The 26,332-nt window shown below is 44.9% G+C and overlaps 1 protein-coding gene across 1 annotated transcript in view; it reads left to right on the top strand.

Annotated features, from left to right (window-relative positions):
- Positions 1-26,332, top strand: part of ift70 (intraflagellar transport 70) — a 228,878-nt gene that overhangs the window by 137,142 nt on the left and 65,404 nt on the right. Inside the window, exons 12-14 of the mRNA XM_078558310.1 lie at positions 2,784-2,849; positions 4,564-4,640; positions 24,302-24,512. Coding sequence (XP_078414436.1) covers positions 2,784-2,849; positions 4,564-4,640; positions 24,302-24,512 — 354 coding nt within the window. The remainder of the gene's footprint in view (positions 1-2,783; positions 2,850-4,563; positions 4,641-24,301; positions 24,513-26,332) is intronic.

Here is a 26,332-nt window from a genome sequence, read left to right as displayed (position 1 = left end):
TGATGATGGGGAGCTCCGGAGGAGGCCGAGATGGATCATCCACTCAACACTTCTAGCTAAAGATTGTTGTGAATGCTTCAGCCTTATCTTTTGCACTGCTGTGCTGGGCTCCTCCATCATTGAGGATGGAGATATTTGTGGAGCCACCTCCTCCAGTGAGTTGTTTAATTGTCCACCACCATTCACGACTGGATGTGACAGGACTGCAAAGCTTAGATCTGATCCATTGGTTGTGGGGATCGCTTAGCTCTGTCTATCACTTGCTGCTTATGCTGTTTGACATGCAAGTAGTCCTGTGTTACAGCTTCACCAGGTTGACACTTCATTTTTAGTTATGCCTGGTGCTGCTCCTGGCATGCCCTCCTGCACTATTCATTGACCCAGGGTTGATCCCCTGGCTTGATGGTAATGGTAGAGTGGAGGATATGCTGGGCCATGAGGCTACAGATCGTGGTCAAGCACTATTCTGCTGCTGCTGATGGCCCACAGCGCCTTATGAATGCCAGTCTTGAGTTGCTAGATCTGTTCGAAATCTATCCCATTTAGCACAGAGGTAGTGCCACACAACACAATGGAGGGTATCCTCAATGTGAAGGCGGGACTTCATCTCCACAGCGACTGTGCGGTGGTCACTCCTACTGATACTGTCATGGACAGATGAATCCGCGGCAGGCAGGTTGGTGAGGATGAGGTCAAGTATGCTTTTCCCTCTTGTTGGTTCCTTCATCACCTGCCACAGACCCAGTCTAGCAGCTGTGTCATTTACCAAGCCACTCTTGGTGATGGACATTGAAGTCCCCCACCCAGAGTACATTCTGTGCCCTTGCAAGTGATGTTCAACATGAAGGAACACGTGGTAATCAGCAGGAGGCTTCCTTGTCCATGTTTGACCTGATTCCACGAGGCTTCATGGGGTCCAGAGTCGATGTTGAGGACCCCCAGGGCAACTCCCTCCCGACTGTATACCACTGTGCCGCCATCTCTGCTGGGTCTGTCCTGCTGGTGGGACAGGACTTTTAATTCAAGATTTTTATTGAATTCAAATTCCACCTTCTGCCATGGTGGGATTTAAACCATTACCCTGGGTCTCTGAATTAGCAGTCCAGCGACAATACCACTATGCCATCGCCTCCCTGAGAAGGCTGACCGAAGCAAGGTAGGCAAACAAACCTTGAAGTCCTGAGCGAAGTGCAGCCCACCAAGTGCACACCGCTTATGTGCTGTTGTGAAACACATCAGCATGTCTTCCCGTCGACATGGACGGATGATCCAGCCAAGTTCAGTGGTGGGGGAGCGACTCCAGCGGGCAGGCCTAGTAATGATATGCTGATGTATTACAATGAGGCCCCCGATGTCCAATGGCGGGGAAAGCAGCCCACCATCAGCGGACTGAGCAGACGATCGCAAACTGGTTTCATGCCGTTGTGAAACCGATCGCGCCATATTGTTCGCTCACGCCACCGAAAACGCCCCAACGCCAGCGGGCACGGAAATCCCAGCCAAGATTGATCCTTAAGTGAGCCATGCTGGCTTTCCTTAACTAACCCGCATTGTCCATTTGACTGTTAATTTTCTCCAGAATTATTGTTTCTCGATGGTTTGCCACTACTGAAGCTAAACTGACTGGCCTATAGCTGCTGAGCTAATCCTTACATCCATTTTTGAACAAGGGTGTAACGGTTGTAATTCTTTAGTCCCCGGGACCACCTCTGAATCTAAGGAAGACTGAGAAATTATGGGTAAAATTTTTAGTTCGGCCGGCAGGTTCATGCCCAACCCACTCAAGCGTAAAATGATGAGCATTGATGGCAGGCGTGTGTTATTTCGTTTGGCGGGCACGCGCCAGAGTTGGCAGCGCATCCACCAACAATTAAAAGGCCTATTAAGGCCGTTAAATTATCAATTAAATAGAACTTTCCGCTGCCCAATGAACCTTACAGTTGGCGGGCAGGCGAAAAGGCCAAGTGGCCTTTGCACTTTTTAGGAAACCTCATCCACAGGAGGGATGAGGTTTCCTAAAGCAAATAAAAATAAAATAAAAATTTTAAAACTTAATTAATAACATGTCCTTGATCATGTGACAGAGTCACATGAGGGTACATGTTTCATTACATTTTTATTTTCTTTATTTTTTAAAATATCTCTATCTCCTTGAGGCAGCTCTGTGCCTCAGCATGAAATCGCGGTCCGGCCCTGACCACGGGCGATGGGCTTCCCGCCCGAACCCGCCTGACAAGGGTGAAATTCTGCCCTGTCTCTTTAATTTCCACTCTCACTTCTCAAGGTATCCTTGGATGCATGTCATCTGGTCTCGGTGTCTTATAAACTTTAAGTACAGATGACCTATTAAGTGCCTTCCCCTTTTTAATTTAAAACCATCCCATTTCTCAATTACCCCATCTTTTACCATGGCCTGGGTAGCATCTTCTTCCATAAAGACAGATGCAAAGTATTCATTTAGTATCTCAGCTATGCCATGTAAATCCTCTTTTTGGTCTCTGATCGGCCCTACTCCTCTTTTTACCACTCTTTTACTATTTAAATGCCTATGGAAGACTGTCATTTTGTTCTTTAAGTTACATAGAGATTCATGAATGATATAACACTGTCAGAGACATGAAGAAACCTTTTAAAGGATGTTGCCCTCAGTCATCTTCTGCCGAGAGGTTTCCACAGAAAGAATAAAATACTTGTAGATAATTACGCTTTTGGTGTTATGGACAATGTGTACTAATGACGTTTTCAAACAATAACATTTATCATTGATTCTCTACATCTTACAGGCATTCAGGAAGTTTGATGAGATGGCAGGTAAACTCACTGAGCAGTTACGGAAATTGACCAAACAGGTAATTAATTAATTTCAGAAACAATTGACCACAGTTTAGATTGGATGATATTTAGTGCCTGCCTCATTCATTGTTACTTTACACAAGGCTTGTTTAGTTTATCAGTATCACTAAGCTGTGGAAAATTAGAACTGTGCTTTATTATACAAATGCGTTTCTAACTTAACTTATCAAACTACTGCCACAGCTCTGAAGAATCAATAATTACTTCTCCCAGTTGTTGTACAGCTCAGATTGCTTTCTATGCAAAACCCAAGGTTTGGAAGGATAAAACCTGTAATAACTGTTGGCTATTTTTCACTGTTCAAGTAAACAGTACAATTTATAACCTGCTTAATTGAAATTTTACTAACAACACCGTCTTTTATCAAAGTTATTTGCCCCAGTTTAAATCAAGCATACGCTTTCTTTGGTCTTCCAAATTATTAATTTTTTAATAGGTCTTATGATTTGGCATTGACTTAATTATTTTTTTCCTCACGTGCTTAACAACTATATATGAGCGAAGTAGACTTTTTCTAAAGTGAGGAGAAGCTTTTGCTCTGAGACAGACAGCAGACTTCAGTTTGCTCATTACATGGTCCTCTCCTATCCTGCTTGGCTTCAGTTTTTTTCAGGTGATCACCAGTTCATTCTTGGAGAAGATTGACTTCACCCTATCTTAAGTCCTTTCAAGTTGAAATATTTAGGCCTGAATTTTGTGATAGGAGTAACAGTTATTATTGAAATGTAAAGCAGTCAGCAAATTCCAGCAACTGTATTTGTTGTAAGAATATAGAACTGAATAGAGTATTTAGTGGGATTAGGCATTACAAGACTTGAATGTCCCAAACTTTAGCCAGAACTAGGTCAGGGTTTGGGTCGAGAGGAAGATTGGAAGGTGGAGTAGAGGGGTCATTAGAGGCCAAGGTCAAGGAAAGATTGAGATCCTGAGCCGGAGAAGTTTGGAGGTCAGAGGGAGAGATAAGAGGCCGGGGTCCGGGAAGAGCAGAGTCCAGAGCTAGGGGGTGATCAAGGCTAGACGAGTGATTGTAACAATTGGACAGGGCTGGGGGGACACAGAAGGAATTGGAAGGGGCAGGGACATGATCATGGGTGCTGGTTGAAACAGTTAAGTTGAATCCAGCAGATGTGAACTGACCTGTGTTCAGCAGTCACTGCCTCACTTTAGTTGCCGGTTTTCCCGAGGCCCAGAAAACTTTGCTGGCCAGGGTTAAGTTTAAAATGGTGGTTAAATATGAGGCACACAACCTCATTATCATATTTAAATTGATAACCTGCCTCCTGGGAGCAAGTTGGTTGCCCACCGCGGCCTTCCTCTGTTAAAGCTGGAGGTGGGCGGCCTGGAGTAATAAATGTAGATTTTTTTCTTATATTCCATCTGACCAAACCCATTTTGTTTTCAGAGGCTAAAATTCTCCCCTAAATGTTTGTGGAGTTGGAATATGTTTTCATCAAAGACAATATTTTCTAAAATGCATTATTTTATTTAGTTTAATCTATCTTAGTCCTAATTTAAATCTTGGAGACTATATTATTGTTATGAGAAAGGATTACATTGATAGCTTTGTAAAATCTGGTATTGCTGAAGTGTCATTTTAATGTTGCACTTCAGTAACTTACAGGAGAGAATGATAGGCTGTGTCTTCGATATTCAAACAAGCCTTCTAATAAGTGTCATAAGATAAAATAGCAAAGCTTGTTTTCCATTTAGGTACAGGAAGCGAGACATAATCGAGATGATGAAGCTGTGAAAAAGGCAGTGAATGAGTACGATGAAGCACTTGAGAAGTGAGTTGTATTCTGCAATATCCTTCAAATATCTGTTCGTTGTTTAATAATTATTGGAAGGAAGTAACTTGCTAGGTTATAGATGTAGATATTCTACAAGAAAAAACTTCAAGAGTAGGCAGTTTCTACCTGCTTCTTGCCATTCCTTCAGCAGCCAAAGATCCATGTTCTGGAATTACATCTTTGCCCTCCACCTCAGTCCTCTTTTGAGAACCTCCTTAAAATCTACTTCTTTAGCCAAGCTTTTGGCCACTCCTTCTAACATATATTTCTCTGACTCTGGATCCATTTTTAAAATTATGCTTCTGTGAAGTATCCTTGGACTTTTCTGCATTAAAAGTAGAATGCATCAATACAAGGGCCTGAAATTGGCTACATAGTGCCAATGTTTCAAAGATAAAGAAGCCTTTGGAGGACCAAAATGACATCTAATGCAACAGACATAGGGGATGCAATGGTGTAGTGGTATTGTTGCTGGACTGGTAATCCAGAGGCCTAGGGTAATGCTCTGGGGACCCGGGTTCAAATCTTGCCATGGCTTATGGTGGAATTTGAAGTCAATAAAAATCTGAAATTAAAAGTCTAATGATGACCATTGTCAAATGTTGTAAAAACCCATCTGGTTCACTAATGTCCTTTATCTGGTCTGGTCTACATGACGCCAGACCTAGCAAACCACTCAGTTGTAATAAATCACTACAAAGACACAAAAAAGGAATGAAACCAAGATGCATCACCCGCCATCGACCTAGGCACCACAGCCCTGACGACCCTGCAAAGTCCTCCTTACTAACATCTGGGGGCTAGAGCTCTCTCACAGACCTGCCTGACATAGTCATCCTCATGGAATCATATCTTATAGATAATGCCCCAGACTCCTCCACCACCATCTGGGTATGCCCCAGCAGAGGTGGCGGCACAGTGGTATACAGTCAGGAGGGACATTCGCAACAATCTTCAGTGGATGATCCATCTCAACCTCCTCCAGAGGGCCCCAGCATCACAAATGTGAATTCAATTCACTCCACGTGATATCAAGATATACGGCAAAGGCTATGGGCCCTGACAATATTCCAGCAATAGTACTGAAGACTTGTGCTCCAGAACTTGCCGCGCCCCTAGCCAAGCTGTTCCAGTACAGTTACAACACTGGTTGTTGCCCAGGTATGTCCTGTACACAAAAAGTAGGGCAAATCCAACCTGGTCAATTACCGCCCCATCTATCTTTATCAGTAATGGAAGGGGTCATCAACAGTGCTATCAAGCAGCACATGCTTAGCAATAACCTGCTCACTGATGTCCAGTTTGCGCTCCACCAGGGCCACTCAGCTCCTGACCTTGTTACAGCCTTGGTTCAAACATGGACAAAAGAGCTGAACTCCCGAGGTGAGGTGAGAGTGACTGCCCTTGACATCAAGGCAGCATTTAACAAGTATGGCATCAAGGAGCCTTAGAAAAACTGGAATCAGGGGGGAAACTCTCTGCTGGTTGGAGTCGTACCTAGCATAAAGGAAGATGGTTGTGGTTTTTGGAGGTCAATCATCTCAGCTCCAGAACATCAACGCAGGAGTTCCTCAGGGTAGTGTCCTAGGCCCAACCATCTTCAGCTGCTTGATCAATGACTTTACTTCCATCATAAGGTCAGAAGTGGGGATGTTCACTGATGATTGCACAATGTTCAGCACCATTCACGACTCTTCAGATACTGAAGCAGTCCATGTCCAAATGCAGCAAGACCTGGACAATATCCAGGCTTGGGCAGAGAAGTGGCAAGTAACATTCGCGCTACACAAGTGTCAGGCAATGACCATCCCGAACAAGAGAGAATCCAACCATCGCCCCTTGATGTTCAATGGCATTAGCATCACTGAATCCCCCACTGTCAACATCCTGGGGGTTACCGTTGACCAGAAACTGAACTGGACTAGCCATATAAATACTATGGCTACAAGAGCAGGTCAGAGGCTAGGAATTGTGCGATGAGTAACTTACCTCCTGACTCCCCAAAGCCTGTCCACCATCTACAAGGCACAAGTCAGGAATGTGATGGAATACTCCCCACTTGCCTGGATGAGTGCAGCTCCTACAACACTGAAGAAGCTGGACACCATCCAGGACAAAGCAGTCCTCTTGATTAGCACCACATCCACAAACATTCATTCCCTCCACCACCAATGCACAGTAGCAGCAGCATCTACAAGATGCACTACAGGAATTCAACAAAGCTCTTTATATGGCACCTTCGAAACCCACGACATTAAATCAGGATGTAACACGAACTTGACACCAGCAGTGCCATTTTGGACCTCATTGCTCTTGCTGACGCTTTCTCTTAACCTCGCACAGCTAAACACATATTAAGCACCAGGAAGGACCGTCTACCAAAACTATTTAAAAGGATTATCAACTACTTGTCAGTTAATTGCTGATTGACTTCCTCTGGCTGTTGGTACAGTTTTACAAGTGTTAGTTTTTTCAACATGGAAGTGGTGTGGCAGGTGCTGAAGGGTTTTTTCCTGACTTCCAGACATACCAATTGCTCCCAGAAATGAGGGCACTAGTAAGCATTCTTCTTGAATTGGAACATTGTTGGGAAAATGAACGGAGGCCACGCAGAGTAGGACAAATTGCTCGAAGAGGGAGGAGAATAAGAGAAAGGGTCTCAGCAGGAAAGCATATACACCAAGAGTGTTTAGAAAGCTATTATCTTACATGAACCCTAATGAGGAGCAATATGTAAGATGTCTGTGCTTCAGTAAGGTCATCTTCACTGAAATCTGCTGCAGCCACAACTGATGCCTCAAAGCACAGCAAGAGTGGCATTGTCGGTAGTTGTGAAGGTGAACGTGGCAATTAACTTTTATGTATCTGACACCTTGCAGGCTGGAGATATTTGCAACGTCTCACAGTTTGCTGCTTACTGTTGTGTAAGGGGGCTCACTGATGTCGCCTATTCAAAGACTGCTAACTGCATTTCACTCTCTCCTGTTAGAGACTGGTTGGTAGAGTGAGCACAAAGCATTTCTAGGATTGCAGACCTCCCATGGTCCTAGGTGGCATGGTTTTGAGGACACTGTGTGTCAACTGTGCCCTATAGCGGAATGAGAGGGATGCCACTTCCTCAATATCCAGCTGGTGTGCGACCATAGACAGCGAATCATGCAGGTCAATGCACGTATCCTGCCAGTAGTCAGGATGTCTTCATTCTATGGACACTCGCTGTGCTAGCTATGTTTCAGTCACCACAGCAAACCAAAGAATGGATATTGGAGAACAAGAGCTATAGGATGTGCCTCATGCCTCTGGGGCACAGTCGATGCACGTGTGTACAGCCTGCATGCAATCAAAGTCATGCAGCCACAGGAAATGTGATCAAGCAGACTACTGGAATTCTGGAACAACATTTCTGTTGTCTGGACAACTCTGGAGGAGCCATACAGTACAGGATAGAATGGGTGCCATGGCTCAAGGTTGTCTGCTGCATGCTGCGCAACCCCACCAACATCAAGGCACAGGCCTTCCATATAGCATGCAGCTGAGGAATAGGAGCAGGAGCATGAGGAGTAAGGTACGAGGCAATCTAGCCAGCCCATTTTTTTACTGGGCTGCCCATGAAAAACTAATTTGAGTGTGAAACTAATAACTACAACTCTAGTTTCACATTCAACAAATCCCACACCTTACCTTCACCCTCTGTCACTGATCATCGCAGCATCCACTTGACCAAAATACAAAAGTAAATATAACAAAATAACAGTTGCAAACCAAATTTATAAATGAAACCGCACCATATTGCATACAAAAGTCAACTAATCACCCTGTGTATTCCTTTGTGCCTGTCCTATGTGTGCCTGTCATAGCGCTCCTAGACAGTGCTACCCCAGGAGCTAGGCATGCCTGACGGAAGGCTGCTGACTTTCAATTTAGGAGACTGGAAAGACCTTGGAGGATGCTCTTGAGCCGCTCTGGGCCGAGAAGGCCAAGTTTCTTGACGTAATTGAACACGATATTGGCATGGGCGTCAGCAGCCTGGGCTTGCTGGTGAGAGGCAACATCAAGGGCACTAACAGAGTGACAGTGGTGAGAGGATGAATATTGCCCCTTTCCACTGGAAACCTTGTTGCCAATGCTCTCCCATTTTGTGCCATCCTTCATGGCTTCCCATGATAGATTTACTCTCTGCACAGCTCCAAACACCGGTCCAGCCATGCACCATCGCTATAATAGTTTTAAACAATAATGACTAGCTCTAAGAGATCCTGGGAAGTTATGATTTTGGGCCCCTGCTGTTGCATTCATAGTTAACAATGACAGCACACGGTATTCATTGTTAAGATCAGGCAGCATGAAGTTAGTAGCTCAACAAACATGACTAAATCACTCATTGCAATTCCCGCGCCCAACCACCTTTTTTTTTTAGTTGAAACTGTGTCCATTGTTTCTTAAGTGGAATTCAATAGGAAATAAAAATTGTATTTACTGAAATGAAAACCTCTAGCTAGGTTTCTCTTACATGCAAGCGCATCTTCTCCTCCTCTCCACTCTCAGCATTCTAAATTCCCTCTGTAACACCCTGGCCCACTCTACCATTGCCGCACATGCTCCATTTCCCACTGGCACCTTTTCATGCAAATGCAGGAGATGTAATACCTGGCCATTTACCTCCTCCATTCTCAACACCCAGGACCCCAATCACTTCTAAGTGAAACAGCAATTTACTCGTATTTCTTTTAATTGAGTATACTGTATTCACTGCTGATGCAGCAGTCCCCTCTACACTCATTCCAGTTAGTTTTCTAATGAACCTGTGTTGTGCTCTGTAGGAAACCTCAACCCTGAAAGTGTAAGGATTTTTTTAGCGCTGTCTTTACTGCTTTAAGGTACCAAGAAATAGAATCAACCTAGAAACTGTAAACTCTCGAAATAATTGGCTTTATTGACAATAAGAGACAGCAGGTTTGCACACACAGATGCTTTTGTCAGTAATACAATGCCAAACTCAGAATGTTTTTCTGCTTTGGGGGAGGGTGGAATCAGGAATTAATTCTTGTTGATGACCATCCTTGTCGTCTTCTGGACTGGCTCTGGTCTGTCTCACTAAAATGCTTTCATATTGTTCTTGCAGACAAAGCAGGCTGTCGGTAATTCTCCTTCCCACTGATGCAAAAGTAATTTGTAATGTTTCTAGCAGCTTCTCAGTCTTTCAATACTCAGCCATCTTAACCTCATCCTTATCTCCACAGATGTACACCATCTAAGATAACGTCAAAAGTCTGAAGCCACAATAATGCCTTTCAATCTTGGCCATTCTACCTGGCATACCATCTTGAACGTCAGGTTTAACAGTTCTGTGTTCTGTCCTTTATTGTTAATACTTTTAGCCAAATAGCACATCCTGTTAATTTTCCTTTAAACTGGTAATAAAAGTACATATTGAAAAGGAATGCAGTACTCATGTAGTAGTTTATTTAAGCTATTACAGATTTATACAACTCATCATTTCCTCTTGGCTTTTATATTCTATACTATTGTAATAAAACCTGCAATTCCATTAGCTTTTTACAGAGCTAGCAACCTGATGTAACCCCTTTAATGTCCTGTGAATCTGTAGCCCCAAATTGGTCTGATCTTTGTTATGATCCAGCTAGGGACCAGTACTTCATTTAAAGTAGTCACATTTTGAAATCCCAGGTACTTACTCAGAGAATAAAGCCAAAAAATTCTACAGTTTCAAACAAATAAAATAAATTTTAATATTCAAAGTCAGAAAGTAAAACAATTCACAATACCTACCCTTATACTCTAACCTTCAGAATAACATGAGGTATGAATTACCAGGCAAACTGTGGTCAAACACACCAAAGTGCACAATAATTAGCAAATGTAACCTCGATAGATCCCATGTACTTTTCAACATCCCACCAGGATGACGGTGTCCACAGTGAGTTTCACAATCTTGTGAAAACTCTCGTCTCCCTCACAAAGAGTTGCAGGTATCCACTGTCGAAGATCTAGCCTCTGAACTCCCTCAAACGCCACTCTGACTCAGACTGCCTTAATGACTGCATATCTCCCAATGGTTCAATCTCTTCTCCTGAGACTGCCTTCCACAGGATTCACAAAGCTGCACCCAGCACTAATTACTGGCACATTTTCAGCTCTTTAGCAGACTGCTAGTTCCACTGAGCTGGCACTGCCCCTAGGTTTCTCTGAACTTGTAGCTCGGTGCAGCCGGGAGACTAAAGTGGCTCCCAGGTCTTCTTCTGAGCCCTAACCCTTTCCAACACAGAACCAACAATCTTCTGCTACCTTCTCTGCTCCCCAGGACTTCTCCTGAGCTATCACTACCTGGGACCTGCCAACAGCAATGCTTTTGCTGCCTGGAGCATGCTCCAATATGTCCAGCCACATGGGCTTCTCTCCCCAGTGGTTCCTAGCGGTAGTCTTCTCCCTGTGGCTCCTTCCTGCACGCACTTTCTCTGTCTCTCTCTCTGTGTATCTCTGTCTCTCTCTGTCTCTCTCTCTCTCTCTCTTTCTCTCTTTCTGTCCTGCTCTCTCTGTCGCTCTCTCTCTCTGCCTGCCTCTTCTTCTCTGTCTCTCTCTCTCTCTTTCTCTTTCTTTGTCTCTGTCTCTGTCTCACTCTCTCTTTGTCTCTCTCTCTCTTTGATTCTGTCTCTCTCCCTCTCTGGGTTTTCCTCCCTGAGTTCCCTCTCTCTGCCCCAGGACTCCCCTTGTTATGGTGCCAAACTGCGTCCCATGGTTGCTATTTCTTGCGCCACTCAGGCACACTACTCAATCGCTGCAGCTGTCAGAAGAAAGCTGAAAATAGAGCATGCGTGGCCCATTACCCTGCAGTGGTCCAAACATGCACTGAACTCTTGGGCCAGCTGGGAAATGGAGTCCTCGGCTTCCACCCAGAACATGGTAGGTTCACATTTCTTAACCTCTTACACAGCAGTACACCTCCTTGCATTCAGAGTATAATTACTGTTATTTTTAATATCAAATTGTATCACCCCATGCATTCTGACATTAAATTCCATTTGCCACTTTTTAGCTTATCCCCCATCTTATCAATATCCCTTTGCAGCTTCCTTTCACCTTTTAAATATGTGTTATCTGAAAATTTTGGCACCACTTCCTTTAGCTTAAATCAAAAAGATTGACAGTGTGAAAAGAAGTGGCTGCAGAAATGAACCGTGTGGCAACACCGCTTTGAAAAACTGCCCTTAACTTGTCTTTAAGTTCTTGTTATCTGAATTCCACCTATACTATATCCACCTGCATATCTTAACTACTATATCTGTTATCTCCGCAAAAAATTCTACAAAGTTTATCAAGCATGGTTGTCCCAGTTAAATTCTATACTAACTGCTTCTAACTTTGTTCCTACTTTTCTAGATTTTTTAGTAATTTGGTCTTTAATTAAAGACTGAAATTTTCTCTACCAGGGTTTTTTATATTAAATTACCTGAAGTAACTTTCTCCCTTTTTAAGAATGGATACTATATTGGACACTGTCCACTATTCATTCAATAACACATCCATACTGAATAGATCCCTGAATTTAAATTTCTGGAGCCTTGGCAGCTTCTTTCCTTCTCTCCTATAGAATCTTATCTGGTATATCCTGTCATGGCTCTGGTTTATTATCATTCATCTCAATACATTAGGGCAAAAAAGGGGAAAATTGTCTTGGGCTTCTGCTCCTATTCTGATTTCTGCAGGAAGCCTACATGCATGGATGTTGGTTGAAGACAAGGTTAAGTTTCGGATGCACAAGCCCCTTTCCCAATATGAAATAATCTGTTGACCACTATCTACTTGGGGCCAGAGGTTGGGGTGAAAATATTCCTGCCACGAAGATACAGCACTGACCACTGAATGTTCCTGACTTTGGGGTCATTATTATATTGGAAGTAAACTTCCCATGCTGCCGCAATGGCAATTTTTAAACCAATCATGCCACATCTTGGGTTTGCGTAAGGCTTACTCTCTGAGGTCATTGTCCCAAGATTTCTAGGCAACCCTTTCACAAACCACTGAATGCTGGCCTCTGCATCCAGTAAGTGCAAATACCACAAATACAGTGAACACATATTTCCTTCAATTCCATGACACCTCCATTTTGTTTCAGCTTTTTGTTGGTTTGGTTTTGACTCGTTTCTTCCTTTATTCCTTCATGTTTCATTTGGACATCTGCTATGTAGCATTCACACCTTTTCTAATTTAATCTCTCCTGCCTTCCACCCTATCACAGAGCTTCCCTTTTGTACTTCTTCTCACCCCTTTCACTTCCTTAAATCTTATTACATTTCTATCTTTCCTCAGTTCAGATTAAGGGTCATCACGGCTTGAAATGTTAACTCTGTTTATCTACACAGATGCTGTCTGACCTGCTGAGTGTTTCCAGCATTTTCTGCTTTTAATTTCAAATTTGCAGCATCTGCAGTATTTTGCTTTTGTATAAGGGCAGCATAAAAGAACCATTTTTTGGGTTTGGCAGATTGTAATTGATCCTTGGATCATAGAAACATAGAAACTAGGAGCAGGAGTAGGCCATTCGGCCCTTCGAGCCTGCTCTGCCATTCATTATGATCATGGCTGATCATCCAACTCAATAGCTTGCCCCCGCTTTCTCCCCATACCCTTTGATCCCTTTCACCCCAAGAGCTATATCTAACTCCTTCTTGAAAACATACGATGTCAACTACTTTCTGTGGTAACGAATTCCACAGGCTCACCACTCTCTGGGTGAAGAAATTTTTCTTCATCTCAGTCCTAAATGGTCTACCCCATATCCTCAGACTGTGACCCCTGGTTCTGGACTCCCCCACCATCGGGAACATCCTTCCTGCATCTACCCTGTCTAGTCCTGTTGGAATTTTATAGGTTTCTATGAGATCCCCCCTCATTCTTCTGAACTCCAGCGAATATAATCCTAATCGACTCAATCTCTCCTCATATGTCAGTCCTGCCACCCCAGGAATCAGTCGGGTAAACCTTCGCTGCACTTCCTCTATGGCAAGTACATCCTTCCTCAGATAAGGAGACCAAAGCTGTACACAATATTCTAGGTGTGGTCTCATCAAGGCCCTGTACAATTGCAGCAAGACATCCCTGTTCCTGTACTCGAATCCTCTGGCTATGAAGGCCAACATACCATTTGCCTTCTTTACCACCTGCTGCACCTGCATGCTTACCTTCAGCGATTGGTGTACAAGGACACCCAGGTCTCGTTGTACATTCCCCTCTCTCAATTTATAGCCATTCAGATAATAATCTGCCTTCCTGTTTTTGCTACCAAAATGGATAATCTCACATTTATCCACATTATACTGCATCTGCCTTGCATTTGCCCACTCACTCAGCTTGTACAAATCACACTGAAGCATCTCTGCATCCTCCTCACAGCTCACCCTCCCACCCAGCTTTGTGTCATCTGCAAATTTGGAGATATTAAATTTAATTCCCTCATCTAAATCATTAATATATATTGTGAATAACTGGGATCCTAGCACCAATCCCTGCGGTACCCCACTTGTCACTGCCTACCATTTGGAGAAACATCCATTTATTCCTACTCTTTGTTTCCTGTCTGCCAACTAGTTTTCTATCCATCTCAATACACTACCCCCAATCTCATGCGCTTTAATTTTACACGCCAACCTCTTATGTGGGACTTTGTCGAAAGCCTTCTGAAAGTCCAAATAAACCACATCCACTGGCTCCCCCTCATCAACTCTACTAGTTACATCCTCAAAAAATTCCAGTAGATTTGTCAAGCATGATTTCCCTTTCCTAAATCCATGCTGACTCTGTCCAATTCTGCCACTGTTTTCCACGTGCTCAGCTATTAAATCTTTTATAATGGACTCTAGAATTTTCCCCACCACCGACAACAGGTTGATCAATTCTTGGGCCTCAGCTATTTAGCTTATATTAATAGCTTTGGTGGATGCTGGCCAAGTGTAATGTATCCCACCACAAGGCCTTAATTTCCGCTCCCCACCCCCACCCCCCATCCCTGCCCTCACACTACCTAACCATGAGGCCTCCAATCCAGCCCAACCCTGCCTCCAAACCTGGATTACGCATCCTAAACCACCGCCCCCCACTGCCCTCTTCCCCCCCCCCCCCCCACCCCCCCAGGCCCCAACTCCCCCACCCAGGACATAGGTCACTGATCCCTACTCACTTTGATGCCTCTGACCACCAAACCCTCCACCTAGGCCCCCAACCTACCCCATCCCCATGAACAGCAGCAGTCCACCCAACTATCTATCCCCGCCCTCCCACTTCAATAAGAGTGCAGAAGAGGTTTACAAGAATGGTTCCAGGGATGAGACACTTCAGTTATGAGGAAAGATTGGAGAAGTTGGGACTGTTTTCCTTGAAGAGGAGAAGACTAAGAGGAGACTTGATAGAAGTTTTCAAAATCACGAGGGGTCTGACATAGTAGATAGGGAGAAACTGTTCCCGCTCGTAAACGGATCAAGTACCAAGGGCACAGTTTTAAAGTGTTTTCCAAAAGAAGCAAATGTGAGGTGAGAAAAAATTTTTTCACACAGCAAGTAGTTAGGGTTTGGAATGCACTATTTGGAAGTGTGTTGGAGGCATGTTCAATTGAGGCATTCAAGAGGGCATAGGATGATTATTTAAAAAGAAACAATGTGCAGGATTACAGGGAAAAGGCAGGAGATTGGCACTAAGTTAAAATGCTCAGAAGGCCGATGCGGGCACGATGGGCCGAATGGCCTCCTTCTGCACTGTAACAATTCTGTGATTCTGTGAATTAGGCTGGCTGCTGGGGAACTGATCAGTGACATCACTGACACTCTGCAGCATGTGAAGCAAACCCGAATTGTAGTTTCCCCACATCTTTCTGACCAATCTCTCCCTGTGGGTCAAGTCAGTAAATATCTGTCTCTCTTGGTCCCCCCTCCACCCCGAAAGACACTGGGCAAAATTTTTACCTCGGGTGGGTGCTCACCCTACCTGCTTGAGGGTAAAATGACGTGCGTTGACGTCGGGCAAGCGTTCCGATGTCAACGCGCAGTTGTACAATATTTCAGCTGGCGGTGCACGCCAGACTTGGCAGCATGCCCGCCAACAATTAAAAGGCTTATTAAGTCCATTAGCAAGGTAATTAAAATAAATTTTTCAGTGCCTGTCCAACCTTATGGCTGGCAGGCAGGCGAAAAGTCCAAGAGGCCTTTGCACTTTTTAGGAAACTTTATCTACGGGCGGGATGAGGTTTCCTAAAGCAAATAAAAATAAAATGAAAAAAATTAAAATTTAATTAATAACATGTCCCTGCTCATGTGACAGAGTCACATGAGGGGATATATTTTATAACATTTTTCATTTCTTTATTTTTTTAAAAACTCTTCATCTCCCTAAGGCAGCTCTGTGCCTCAGGGAGATTATCAATCGTGTGCGAAGTTCACAATCGCCCCACTCGCCCTCCTCCCCCTGCCTGCACAGCAACACTGAGCGCTGCCATTCGCGTTTCATGCTGGGCGGGCCTTAATTGGCCTTCCGGCCTTGATCGCGGGCGGCGGTTGGCTTCCCGACCGCCCTCGCCGAGCTCGCCCAACAAGGGCAAAATTCTGCCTTGCCTGTAATGAGATATAACATCAGTTAAGTGAATGGACAAGATTGTGGTAGATGGATTACAACATGGGGAAATGTGAAATCATAAAAATAGCAAACAAGTTTTTTAAAATAGTGAAGAACTGTTTAAATGTTCAAAGGGATTTGGGTGTCCTTGTGTTCGAAGCACAGAAAGTTAGCATGCAGGTACAGGAAGCAATTAAGAAGGCTAATGTGCATGTGGACCTTTATTGCAAGGATTGCAAGACTAGGAAGGCTTGCTACAAAGTGTAAAGAGTTTTGGTGAGCCTATACAGTGCTCCAGTGTAGTTTTGGTGAGACTACAGCCGGAATTAGCATCAGGTAGTGGAGGACAATATGGCAAGAAGGCCAAAAATCAGTTTCACACCGACGCAAAAGCGCAGTGGGATCAGTCGATGGCGTGCGCCATGGCGGAACATCAATTCCGCTGGAGGCCAGCACGAACCCGCTTTGCATCCCACTAATTGGATGTAAAGTAAGGCCCAACTGAAATCATCCCCCACACCACGCAAGATTTACCATTACACCAGAACAGCAGTCCAGAACATGTCTGGGCAAGTGTGACATGCAGAAGTCAGGACTTACCGTTAGGGCCATACTCAGATCGCAGACATCCAAAGAGCAGAAGATGCTGGAGCCCAACACTACCGGACCCTGGAGGAACACGTGCATCGCATGCTGGGTGGATTCTCATGGATATGGCTCTGCTGCGAATGAGCTCTCGGAAGGTGGGAGGAGACCATTGATATCTCGGGTCTACTTCGGCACATCACAGACTTGGCCATGGGCTGCTATGGATGATCAGCAAAGGGGAGAGAGGAAGCTTTAGCTGTGTGTGGGAGAGGAAAGTGTACCGGCGGGTGGAAGAGATAGGTCTAGGTTTGACTGGGCGAGGAAGGTGTACCGGGGCGGGGTGAGGCTGGGAGGGGGAACGGAGGTGTCAGGGGGGTGAAGTTGGGAGGGGGGGAACAGAGGTATCAGGGGAGTGAGGTTGGTGGGGGGGGCGGCAAAGGTATCGGGGGTGATTTTGGGAGGGGGAGAAGAAGGAGTACGGTGGGGTACGGTGTAACGGTGGAGAATGCAGCAAGTTTGGAGGTAGGTGTAAGGTAAGGTGTTCAGAGGGGGGAAGGAGTTTGGAGAGAGGAGGGAGTAAGGGTGGAGAAGGCGGTAAGGGTGGAGAAGGCGGTAAGGGTGGAGGAGGCGGTAAGGGTGGAGGAGGAGGTAAAGGTGGAGGAGGCGGTAAGGGTGGAGGAGGCGGTAAGGGTGGAGGAGGCGGTAAAGGGGGAGGAAGCGGTAAGGGGGGAAGGAGTTCAGGGGTAGGAAGGAGTTCTGAGAGGAGAAGGAGTAAGGGTGGAGGAGGAAGAAAGGGGAGGGGGATGTCCAGATGAACATGCAAGGGAGGGATCTGTGGAGTCTATGACTGCCCCCTGGGCTTCAAACTGAGGGTGGGCATGGAAAAAAGCAATGATAAGTATGAGAGGGGCAAAGTGCGCTGGTAGAGTGGGAAGGTGAGGGTTTGACGGTACTTGGAGAAGACCGTAAGACAAAGGAGCAGAAATTAAGCCATTCGGCCCATCGAGTCTGCTCCGCCATTCAATCATGGCTGATAAGTTTCTCACCCCATTCTCCCGCCTTCGCCCCGTAACATTTGATCCCTTTACCAATCAAGAACCTATCTATCTCGGTCTCAATGACCTGGCCTCCACAGCCTTCTGTGGCAATGAATTCCATTGATTCACCACTCTCTGGCTAAAGAAGTTTCTCCTCATCTCTGTTCTAAAACGCCTTCCCTTTACTCTGAGGCTGTGCCCTCGGGTCCTAGTCTCTCCTACTAATGGAAATATCTTCCCCCACATCCACTCTATCTAGGCCTTTCAGTATTCTGTAAGTTTCAATCAAATCCCACCTCATCCTTCTAAACTCCATCGAGTATAGACCCAGAACCTCAAACGTTCCTCATATGTTAAGCCTTTCATTCCTGGGATCATTCTCGTGAACCTCCTCTGGACCCTCTCCAGGGTCAGAACATCCTTCCTGAGGTACAGGGACCAAAATTGCTCACAATATTCTAAATGTGGTCTGACCAGAGCCTTATAAAGCCTCAGCAGCACATCCCTGCTTTTATATTCTAGTCCTCTCGAAATAAATGCCAACACTGCATTTGCCTTCCTAACTACCGACTCAACCTGCAAGTTAACCTTAAGAGAATCCTGGACTAGGACTCCCAAGTCCTTTTGCACTCCAGATTTCTGAATTCTCTCCCCATTTAAAAAATAGTCTATGCCTCTATTCTTACTACCAAAGTGCATGACCTCACATTTCCCCACGTTGTATTCCACTTCTTTGCCCATTCTCCTAACCTGTCCAAATCCTTCTGCAGCCTCCCCGCCTCCTCAATACTACCTGTCCCTCCACCTATCTTTGTATCATCTGCAAACATAGCCAGAATGCCCTCAGTTCCTTCATCTAGATCATTAATGTATAAAGTGAAAAGTTGTGGTCCCAACACTGACCCCTGCGGAACTCCACTAGTCACCGGCTGCCATCCTGAGAAGGACCCCCTTATCCCCACTCTCTGCCTCCTGCCAGACAGCCAATCTTCTATCCATGCTAGTACCTTGCCTCTAACACCATGGGCTCTTATCTTACTGAGCAGCCTCCTGTGCAGCACCTTGTCAAAGGCCTTCTGGAAGTCCAAGTAGATAACATCCATTGGCTCTCCTTTGTCTAACCTACTCGTTACCTCCTCAAAGAATTCTAACAGATTTGTCAAGCATGACCTCCCTTTGATGAAACCATGCTGACTTTGCCCGATTTTACCATGCACTTCCAAGTATTCTGAAATCTCATCCTTAATAATGGACTCTAAAATCTTACCAACGACCGAGGTCAGGCTGATCAGCCTGTAATTTCCCGTCTTTTGCCTCACTCCCTTCTTAAACAGGGGGGTTACATTAGCGATTTTCCAGTCCTCTGGGACCCTCCCTGACTCCAGTGATTCCTGAAAGATCACCACTAACACCTCCACTATCTCTTCAGCTATCTCCTTCAGAACTCTGGGGTGTAATCCATTTGGTCCAGGTGATTTATCCACCTTCAGATCTTTCAGTTTTCCTAGCACCTTCTCCTTGGTAATGGCCACCATACTCACCTCTGCCCCCCAACTCTCTTGAACTTTGGGGATGTTACTCGTGTCTTCCACCGTGAAGACTGACGCAAAGTACCTATTCAGTTCCTCCGCCATTTCTTTGTTCCCCACTACTACTTCTCCAGCATCATTTTCCAGTGGCCCAATGTCCACTTTTGCCTCTCTCTCACCCTTTATATATCTAAAAAAACTCTTGCAATCTTCTTTTATATTACTGGCTAGTTTACCCTCATATTTAATCTTCTCCCTCCTTATTTCTTTTTTAGTTGTCCTCTGTTCGTCTTTGTAGGCTTCCCAATCCCCTGGTTTCCCACTGCTCTTCGCCGCATTGTATGCTTTCTCTTTAGCTTTTATGCTGTCCCTGACTTCCCTTGTCAGCCATGGTTGCCTCGTCCTCCCTTTAGTATGCTTCTTCTTCCTCGGTATGAATTTTTGCTGTGTCTCCCAAATTACTCCCAGAAACTCCTGCCATTGCTGTTCCACTGTCTTTCTTGCTAGGCTCATCTCCCAGTCAATTCTGGCCAGCTCATTCCTCATGCCTCTGTAGTTGCCTTTATTCAACTGTAATACCGTTACATCTGATTCCAGCTTTTTCCTCTCAAATTGCAGGGTGAATTCTATCATATTATGGTCACTTCCTCCTAAGGGTTCCTTCACCTTAAGCTCCCTTATCAAATGGTAGTTGTCACATTGTTCTCAGCTCCCCTCCCCCAGTTATCCATGTCCTTTCCCACATCGCTGTTGACCCCCACCGGCATCACCTAGAATGTCTGTAGAAGGGACGGACAGGGCGGTTGCTGAAGACTCGGAGGCAGACACAGACCCTGGGAGCGGGAAGGAGGAGGTCAGGGAGGTTGATATGGATGGGGGTTGGTTTTCTCAGGAAGATAGGGAATGTGCACATTCACCTGGACATCCTGGAAAGAAATGGGTTCTGGTTGGTAGGTGATGGTGGGGAGGTGGAAGGTGATGCCAGGGGGGGTCAACTGTGATGTGGGAAAGGACATGGATAACTGGGGGAGGGGAGCTGAGCACTATGTGACAACTACCATTTTTCTCAAATCGAAAGTGTTTGGAGCCTCGCATTGGATGGGCACAGGTGTTGCATGGGATGCTAACAGTGGGTGGGCAGAGATGCAGGTCAGCTCAGATGGACAACTGAAAGTGAACCCCAGCTTCCAGCATTCACAATGCTCAGGACATTGAGATGAGTGTGATGGAGGAAGCTTCCGTGTGCATGGGAGAGTGCTTGCACGAGGCCCCGCAAGGCCCTGCCACACAGATACTTCTCCTTCCAAAATTACTTGCGATCTGGCTGGGTGCAGCTGAACTGCTAGTGGTGGGGGGATACAGGGGGAGGATTCGCGATGCCTGTAAATTTAGCTGAAAGACACCATTACACATTATTCAGTGAAAGTGAATATATTTTCAGAATATAAAGTGACAAAATGTGTTCACTTGTGATCAGAAATTCTTAACTTTTCTCGGCCTACCACTCCATCTAGGTGCTACCCTGACATCTGCAGGAGGGGTGGAGACAGCCTGTGCAATGGTTGGCTTTGATGCCTCTTATGATGTCGGCGTGTGTCCTCTGGAAAGCCGGGGCCTTGAGGGACCCGGCTTGCTTTGGTTGTCCTCTGTGGGCCAGTTGCTCCCCCTGTGATGATAGGGGATGAGGTTGAGGGGGTCCCAGGCAAAGGGGACTTGACAGCCTCTGCGATTCCTGAGTGGATGACCCAGGGGTGTCCTGCTGCTGCTCCTCCTCCCTTCGGGTGCCCAAGGGCCCGGGCCTGACTCCTTGAGGGGAAGGAGCACCTGGAGGGACGTCAAGGTGCCCCATTTCCCCTTCATGTTGCCACTCCAGTAACTTATCCATGGCTCGCACGATGGAGTGCAGATTTGCGTGCAACTCTGCGTTCTGCAGGACCAGGCTCTCCATGACATCTGTTATATTTCCCATGGAGACCTCCATACACGCACATGTGGACACCACTTCATCAGCCAGCAGACAGAAGCACTCCTCCGACTCGCGTGCCACTCTGTTGAGAGCTTCCAACAGCTCTGTGTGATGTTTCCACACCTTCTGCTGACTCTCCACAGTAAGTTGGAAGGCCGAATCCAGAGGCTCGTCATCTGACTTGGACCTCACAGATGCCTCTTCCCAGCATCCTCCGAGTGCCGGGGAGCTCGGCTGAACCTGCCTCTTCCTGCTGTGGACACTTGTCTGTGCGGTGACCACTAGATTATGAACTTGTGCCTTTTTTCTAAATCTAGGTCCCACCGAGGTGTGTGTCTCAACGCTGGTGGAGGGTGTGGGTAAGCGCTGTGACGGGTCTTCCAGGCTGCTTATTTCCAGCTCTTCAATGGAGAAGGTGTCCACTTGCCCGGTGGTGAGGATGTGAATGGAGCTGAGGGACTGGCTGGCTGAGGGTGTCGATTGCTTGGCAGAGCTCCCTGTGAACCGAAGTAGGGATGATTAGTGCAAGGTAGCAGAGTCAAAAGCAGGAGAGAGAGCACTCACATTTGCGTTGAGAGAGGGATGATGTGGTGCAGGATCCTCACTAGGGTGTTCACCGCCGACCTCACTGTCACTGCCGGCACAGTCCGTGTACTCAGTGGTCAGCACAATGGTACGCTCCTCAAAGTGTGTGAGGGGCCTAATGTGGGCCACCCCAGCTCCCCGGCCTAGGACCTCTCCCTGCTGATGTGAGCAGGCTTCTCCTGCATGAAAACAGATGGAAAGAGTGTAAGCCGGACTGCACGGAATGTTTGTGTGGTGAGCAAAGCCATGAACAGGATGAGGACGCGAGCTCTACTGGATATGAGCCTGATGGAGTTGTGAGGGTATGTGAGAGTTAGTGGTGTTGTCCCTTGAGATGTGAGATCCCTGTGGCTGCATGATGGGTTTGTGAGTGTGTGAGTTGAGAGTGATGAGGCAGTTGACTTACCCAGCCGGAGAAATGAGATCATTCATCCTCTTCCTCACAGGATGGCTGACCTCAGTGCTCCGGTGGCACTGACCGCTGCTGCCACTGCCTCCCAGGCTGGATTGGTGACTCTAGTGAACCAACTGTGGCCAGAGGGGTGTGGAGGATATCAAAGGGGTTTTCCACTGCGTCCAGCAGGCACCTCAGAAAGGCGTCACTAAATTTGGCGACTGCCGTCTGCTTTCGGGGCCATCTGTCACCTGGCGCAGTCCTGGGCCTAAAGACATGAAGTAGGCTTGCGCTTTGGTGCGCTTTAAGTGTGGCATCTGGAGCGAGGAATCACTGAGTTCGCAACGTGATGGGCAAATCCGAGCCTGGCCCCAGCAATCCGATGTGTTCCCCGTGAATGCATAATTAATGAGGCAAGACACAGCAGGAATGGGCCGATATGGCGCGAAAAGCCACCATTGTGGCCGGCCGGTAAGATGTCCTTTTTCTTGCCCACTCCCACACTTTGTGCAAATCTGGAACAATTTTACCCTACGGCTTGAGGACTGTGTAGTTTTGGCTTCCATACTTGCTTTAGAGCAGGCGAAACCAAAGATCACAAGATTGGTTCCTAGGATAAGAGGGCTGTCTTCTGAGGAGAGTGTCAAAAAAAACAAGACACTGTAATATTTTCCGTCTGGTAATATCACTGTCATATTTCTTATGTACTGGAAGACAGGCTGCTGGGGGTGTAAATATAATAATTGGAGTAAGATCCAGAGCGACTGCACGAGTCTAAAACCAACAGTAACAAGTGGTTTTGATATGTTAATGAACCAAGAGGAACTTCAATCAGAGTTTTCCATAAAGCAATATCAGGAGTAGTTTTGAATTGTGTTATTTTAGTTCAAAGGGGGATATATGCAGGTTGGGAAAGGTGTAAGTAAGGTAAAGATAGGGTAGGTTTTTTTATAAGTCTAAGAGCTAGGGTAAAGAAACAAGTTTAATCAATTCTGGGAAAAAAGCATTTCTGAAGAGATTGGTTAAGAAATTAGAGATCAAAGGGAAGGTACGCATTTAAGGAAATACTGAAGCCTAGGGGGATAGTTGCTTAGATCTCCCAGAAGACAGCAGGGTAGCTGGTCAGAACTCCCAGAAGACAGTGTGAACAAGGCCAGACCAGGAGAACCAGTTGCTGTCAGCCTCAGAGGACACCCCAAAGGAAAAGGCACTGTGTGGTTAAAAACTACAGGAATTCTACAGATTTTAAAATCTAGAAGGATAGCTGCTGAACAGAAAAGGGGGAGGTTAGCTCTGAGGGTAGTTAAGTTAAGATCTTGTGGAACTGTTTTAAAATACTGTTATTGTGTGAAGCCATTCTTCTGTTTAAGCTTACTTTTGGGTTTTTTTGCTATTTTTAATAAACGTTTATTTCTCCATAAAATCATCATGGTGACATAATTCCCTGATTCCAAACCTCTCCTCATAATGTAGAAATTTCAAAAGCCATTTTGGCAGCTGTTTCAAGTTGGGATTTGGGCAGCTCAGCATTTACCATCAGCCAAGCTGCCCAATCAGAGATTGTGTAGAATTAGCCAATACTCTCGAGAGTTTCTAAAAATGAAGGGTGATCTCATTGAAAGATATAAGATTTTGAGAGAGCTTCATAGGGTAGATGCTGCGACTGTTTCCCAGGCTGGAGAGTCTAAAACTAAGGGACATAGTCTCAAGAGAAGGAGTAGGCCTTTTAGGACTGAGGTGAAATGTAGCTCAGAGAGTTGTGAATCTTTGGAATTTCTACCAAGAGGGTTTTGGATAATCCATCGTTGAGTATATTTAAGATTTTTGGTGCCTCAGGGGATCATGGGACATGGGGAGCAGGCACGAGCTTATTAAATGACTGAGCGGGCTTAGCTACTCCTCCTACTATTTCTTATGTTCTTTCATTCTGATTTTGTCAGGTATATTCCAGTGCTTATGGCTCAGGCCAGAATCTACTGGAACTTGGAAAACTACCAAATGGTTGAGAAGATCTTCCGAAAGTCAGTGGAGTTCTGCAATGAGCATGATGTTTGGAAATTGAATGTTGCCCATGTTCTCTTTATGCAAGAGAACAAGTATAAAGAGGCAATAGGCTTCTATGAACCAATTGTGAAAAAGCATTACGACAATGTAAGACACCAACATTTGCATGCAATTTTGTTTTAAAACCATAGTGAATTATCACTTTTAACTAATTTTGTGTCCCTGATGATTTTATTTAACACTTGTTATTTCCAACCTAATGGCGATCAAACTACTATAAATGAAAGCTTGATTATTTTGATAATGAGCAATGAATATTTATTCAACCAGAATTTAGAATTATTATTCATAGCCAAACATTTGTGGGATACTGTATATCCATATTTTGATATGCATTTTCCAATAGGTGGTCAAATCTGTGCTCTTAACCTGAGCTTTTTTGCTATCTTGGAGCCATACCCAAAATCTTTTAGTTTCTTTTTAATTTGAAAAGAATAACTTAGTAAAGGCGAGTGTGAGACTTCAGTGGTGTCAAATCAACTGATCACTAGCTACTCTTTTCTGTAAAGTTGTTAGTTTTTTGGAAGTGCTCCCTGTATGCCTGACCCTAAATTCAACAGATTCTGTGCTGAAGCAATGATAAATATTTCCTCACTGAGCAACAAACCTAAGAACTTAAAGTGACAGAAAATTGATTATCACTGTAATATTTTCATTTGGTGATTTTGTCTGTCTATTAAGTTAGAACACTCCATGTGCCAGTTTTATTGGGCACATAATATATACAGGCACTGAATTGGCAAATGTGATATCTCTGATAGTTCACCTCTGATTTAGGTCACAGACAACATAGGGCTGCCCATTTTTCAAGTAGCAGATTTTTTATACAGAATACATGACATTCTACAAAGTCATCAAGACTGATGAATGTCAGATAAATTCCCTAAAGTTCATTGAGTTTTCCACATTTCAAGTCATAGAATTAGCCCATTTAAGGAATAATTAAGTATTATGCAAGCCTGTTTAGCAGCTTGTAATGTGTAATTTGGATTTTAAAAATTCTAAATTGTATTTTAAGAAAAGATTAATTTTCTATAAAAATTTTCAATTCCACTTGTCAAAACAGCTTCACAATTAAAATATTTTTAGATTTTTTTTTAGTTTTCCTGTATGTTTTTAAATAACAAACAAATTATTCCCAAAGAAAGTAGTAGGTTAGGACCATTAAATCTCTTTCAGTCTAGTAGTGGATTCATTTTAATTAAAATGTTTGCAGTTCTTACTGTCTCAATATCTTTCCTGTAATATGAAGCCATGTTGCTTGCTCTAATTATTTTCTTTTTACCCAAATATTTAGGAATTTAATTTTTAAATAAAGTTACAATTTTTTCCTGACCACGTACGTTAAACTAATGAGCCTGTAATTACCTGGGTTGGCTCTGTGCCCCTTTTTTGAAAACAGGTATTGCATTAACTACTCTTCAGTTTTCCAGTGCACAGCCACTGTCTGTAGAACCCTGAAGTATCATTTTTAGGGTCTGTGCTATTCCACCCCCCTCCGCACCCCACCCCCAACTCCTAATCTCCCATTTCTCTCAGCATCCACAGATTCTGGGCATCAAACTATAGAAACACCTTACAGATTGTGCAGAAGAGATTTACTGAAATGGCACCAAAGATGAGGGACTTCCATTATGTGGAAAGGTTGGAGAAGCTGTGATAGCTGGTTTTAGAGCAGAGAAGTTTAACATCAATGGAGGCGTTCAGAATCAGGAAGGATTTTGGTACAATAAAGGGAAGTTATTGCCACTGGCTGAAGGGTCAGTAACGTTAGAACACATTCACAGTATTTGATAAAAGATCCAGAGGTGAGGTGAGGAGAATTTCTTTTTATACAGAGAGTTTAAACAACCTGGAATGGACTGCCTGAAAGGGAAGCAGATCTGCTGGTAACTTGCAAAGGAGTA

Source organism: Cetorhinus maximus, chromosome 15 (assembly GCF_964194155.1).
Source record: "Cetorhinus maximus chromosome 15, sCetMax3.hap1.1, whole genome shotgun sequence".
Lineage (NCBI taxonomy): Eukaryota > Metazoa > Chordata > Chondrichthyes > Lamniformes > Cetorhinidae > Cetorhinus > Cetorhinus maximus.
The sequence above is the reverse complement of the archived record's forward strand: the minus strand, read 5'-3'. Positions and strand labels throughout refer to the sequence as shown.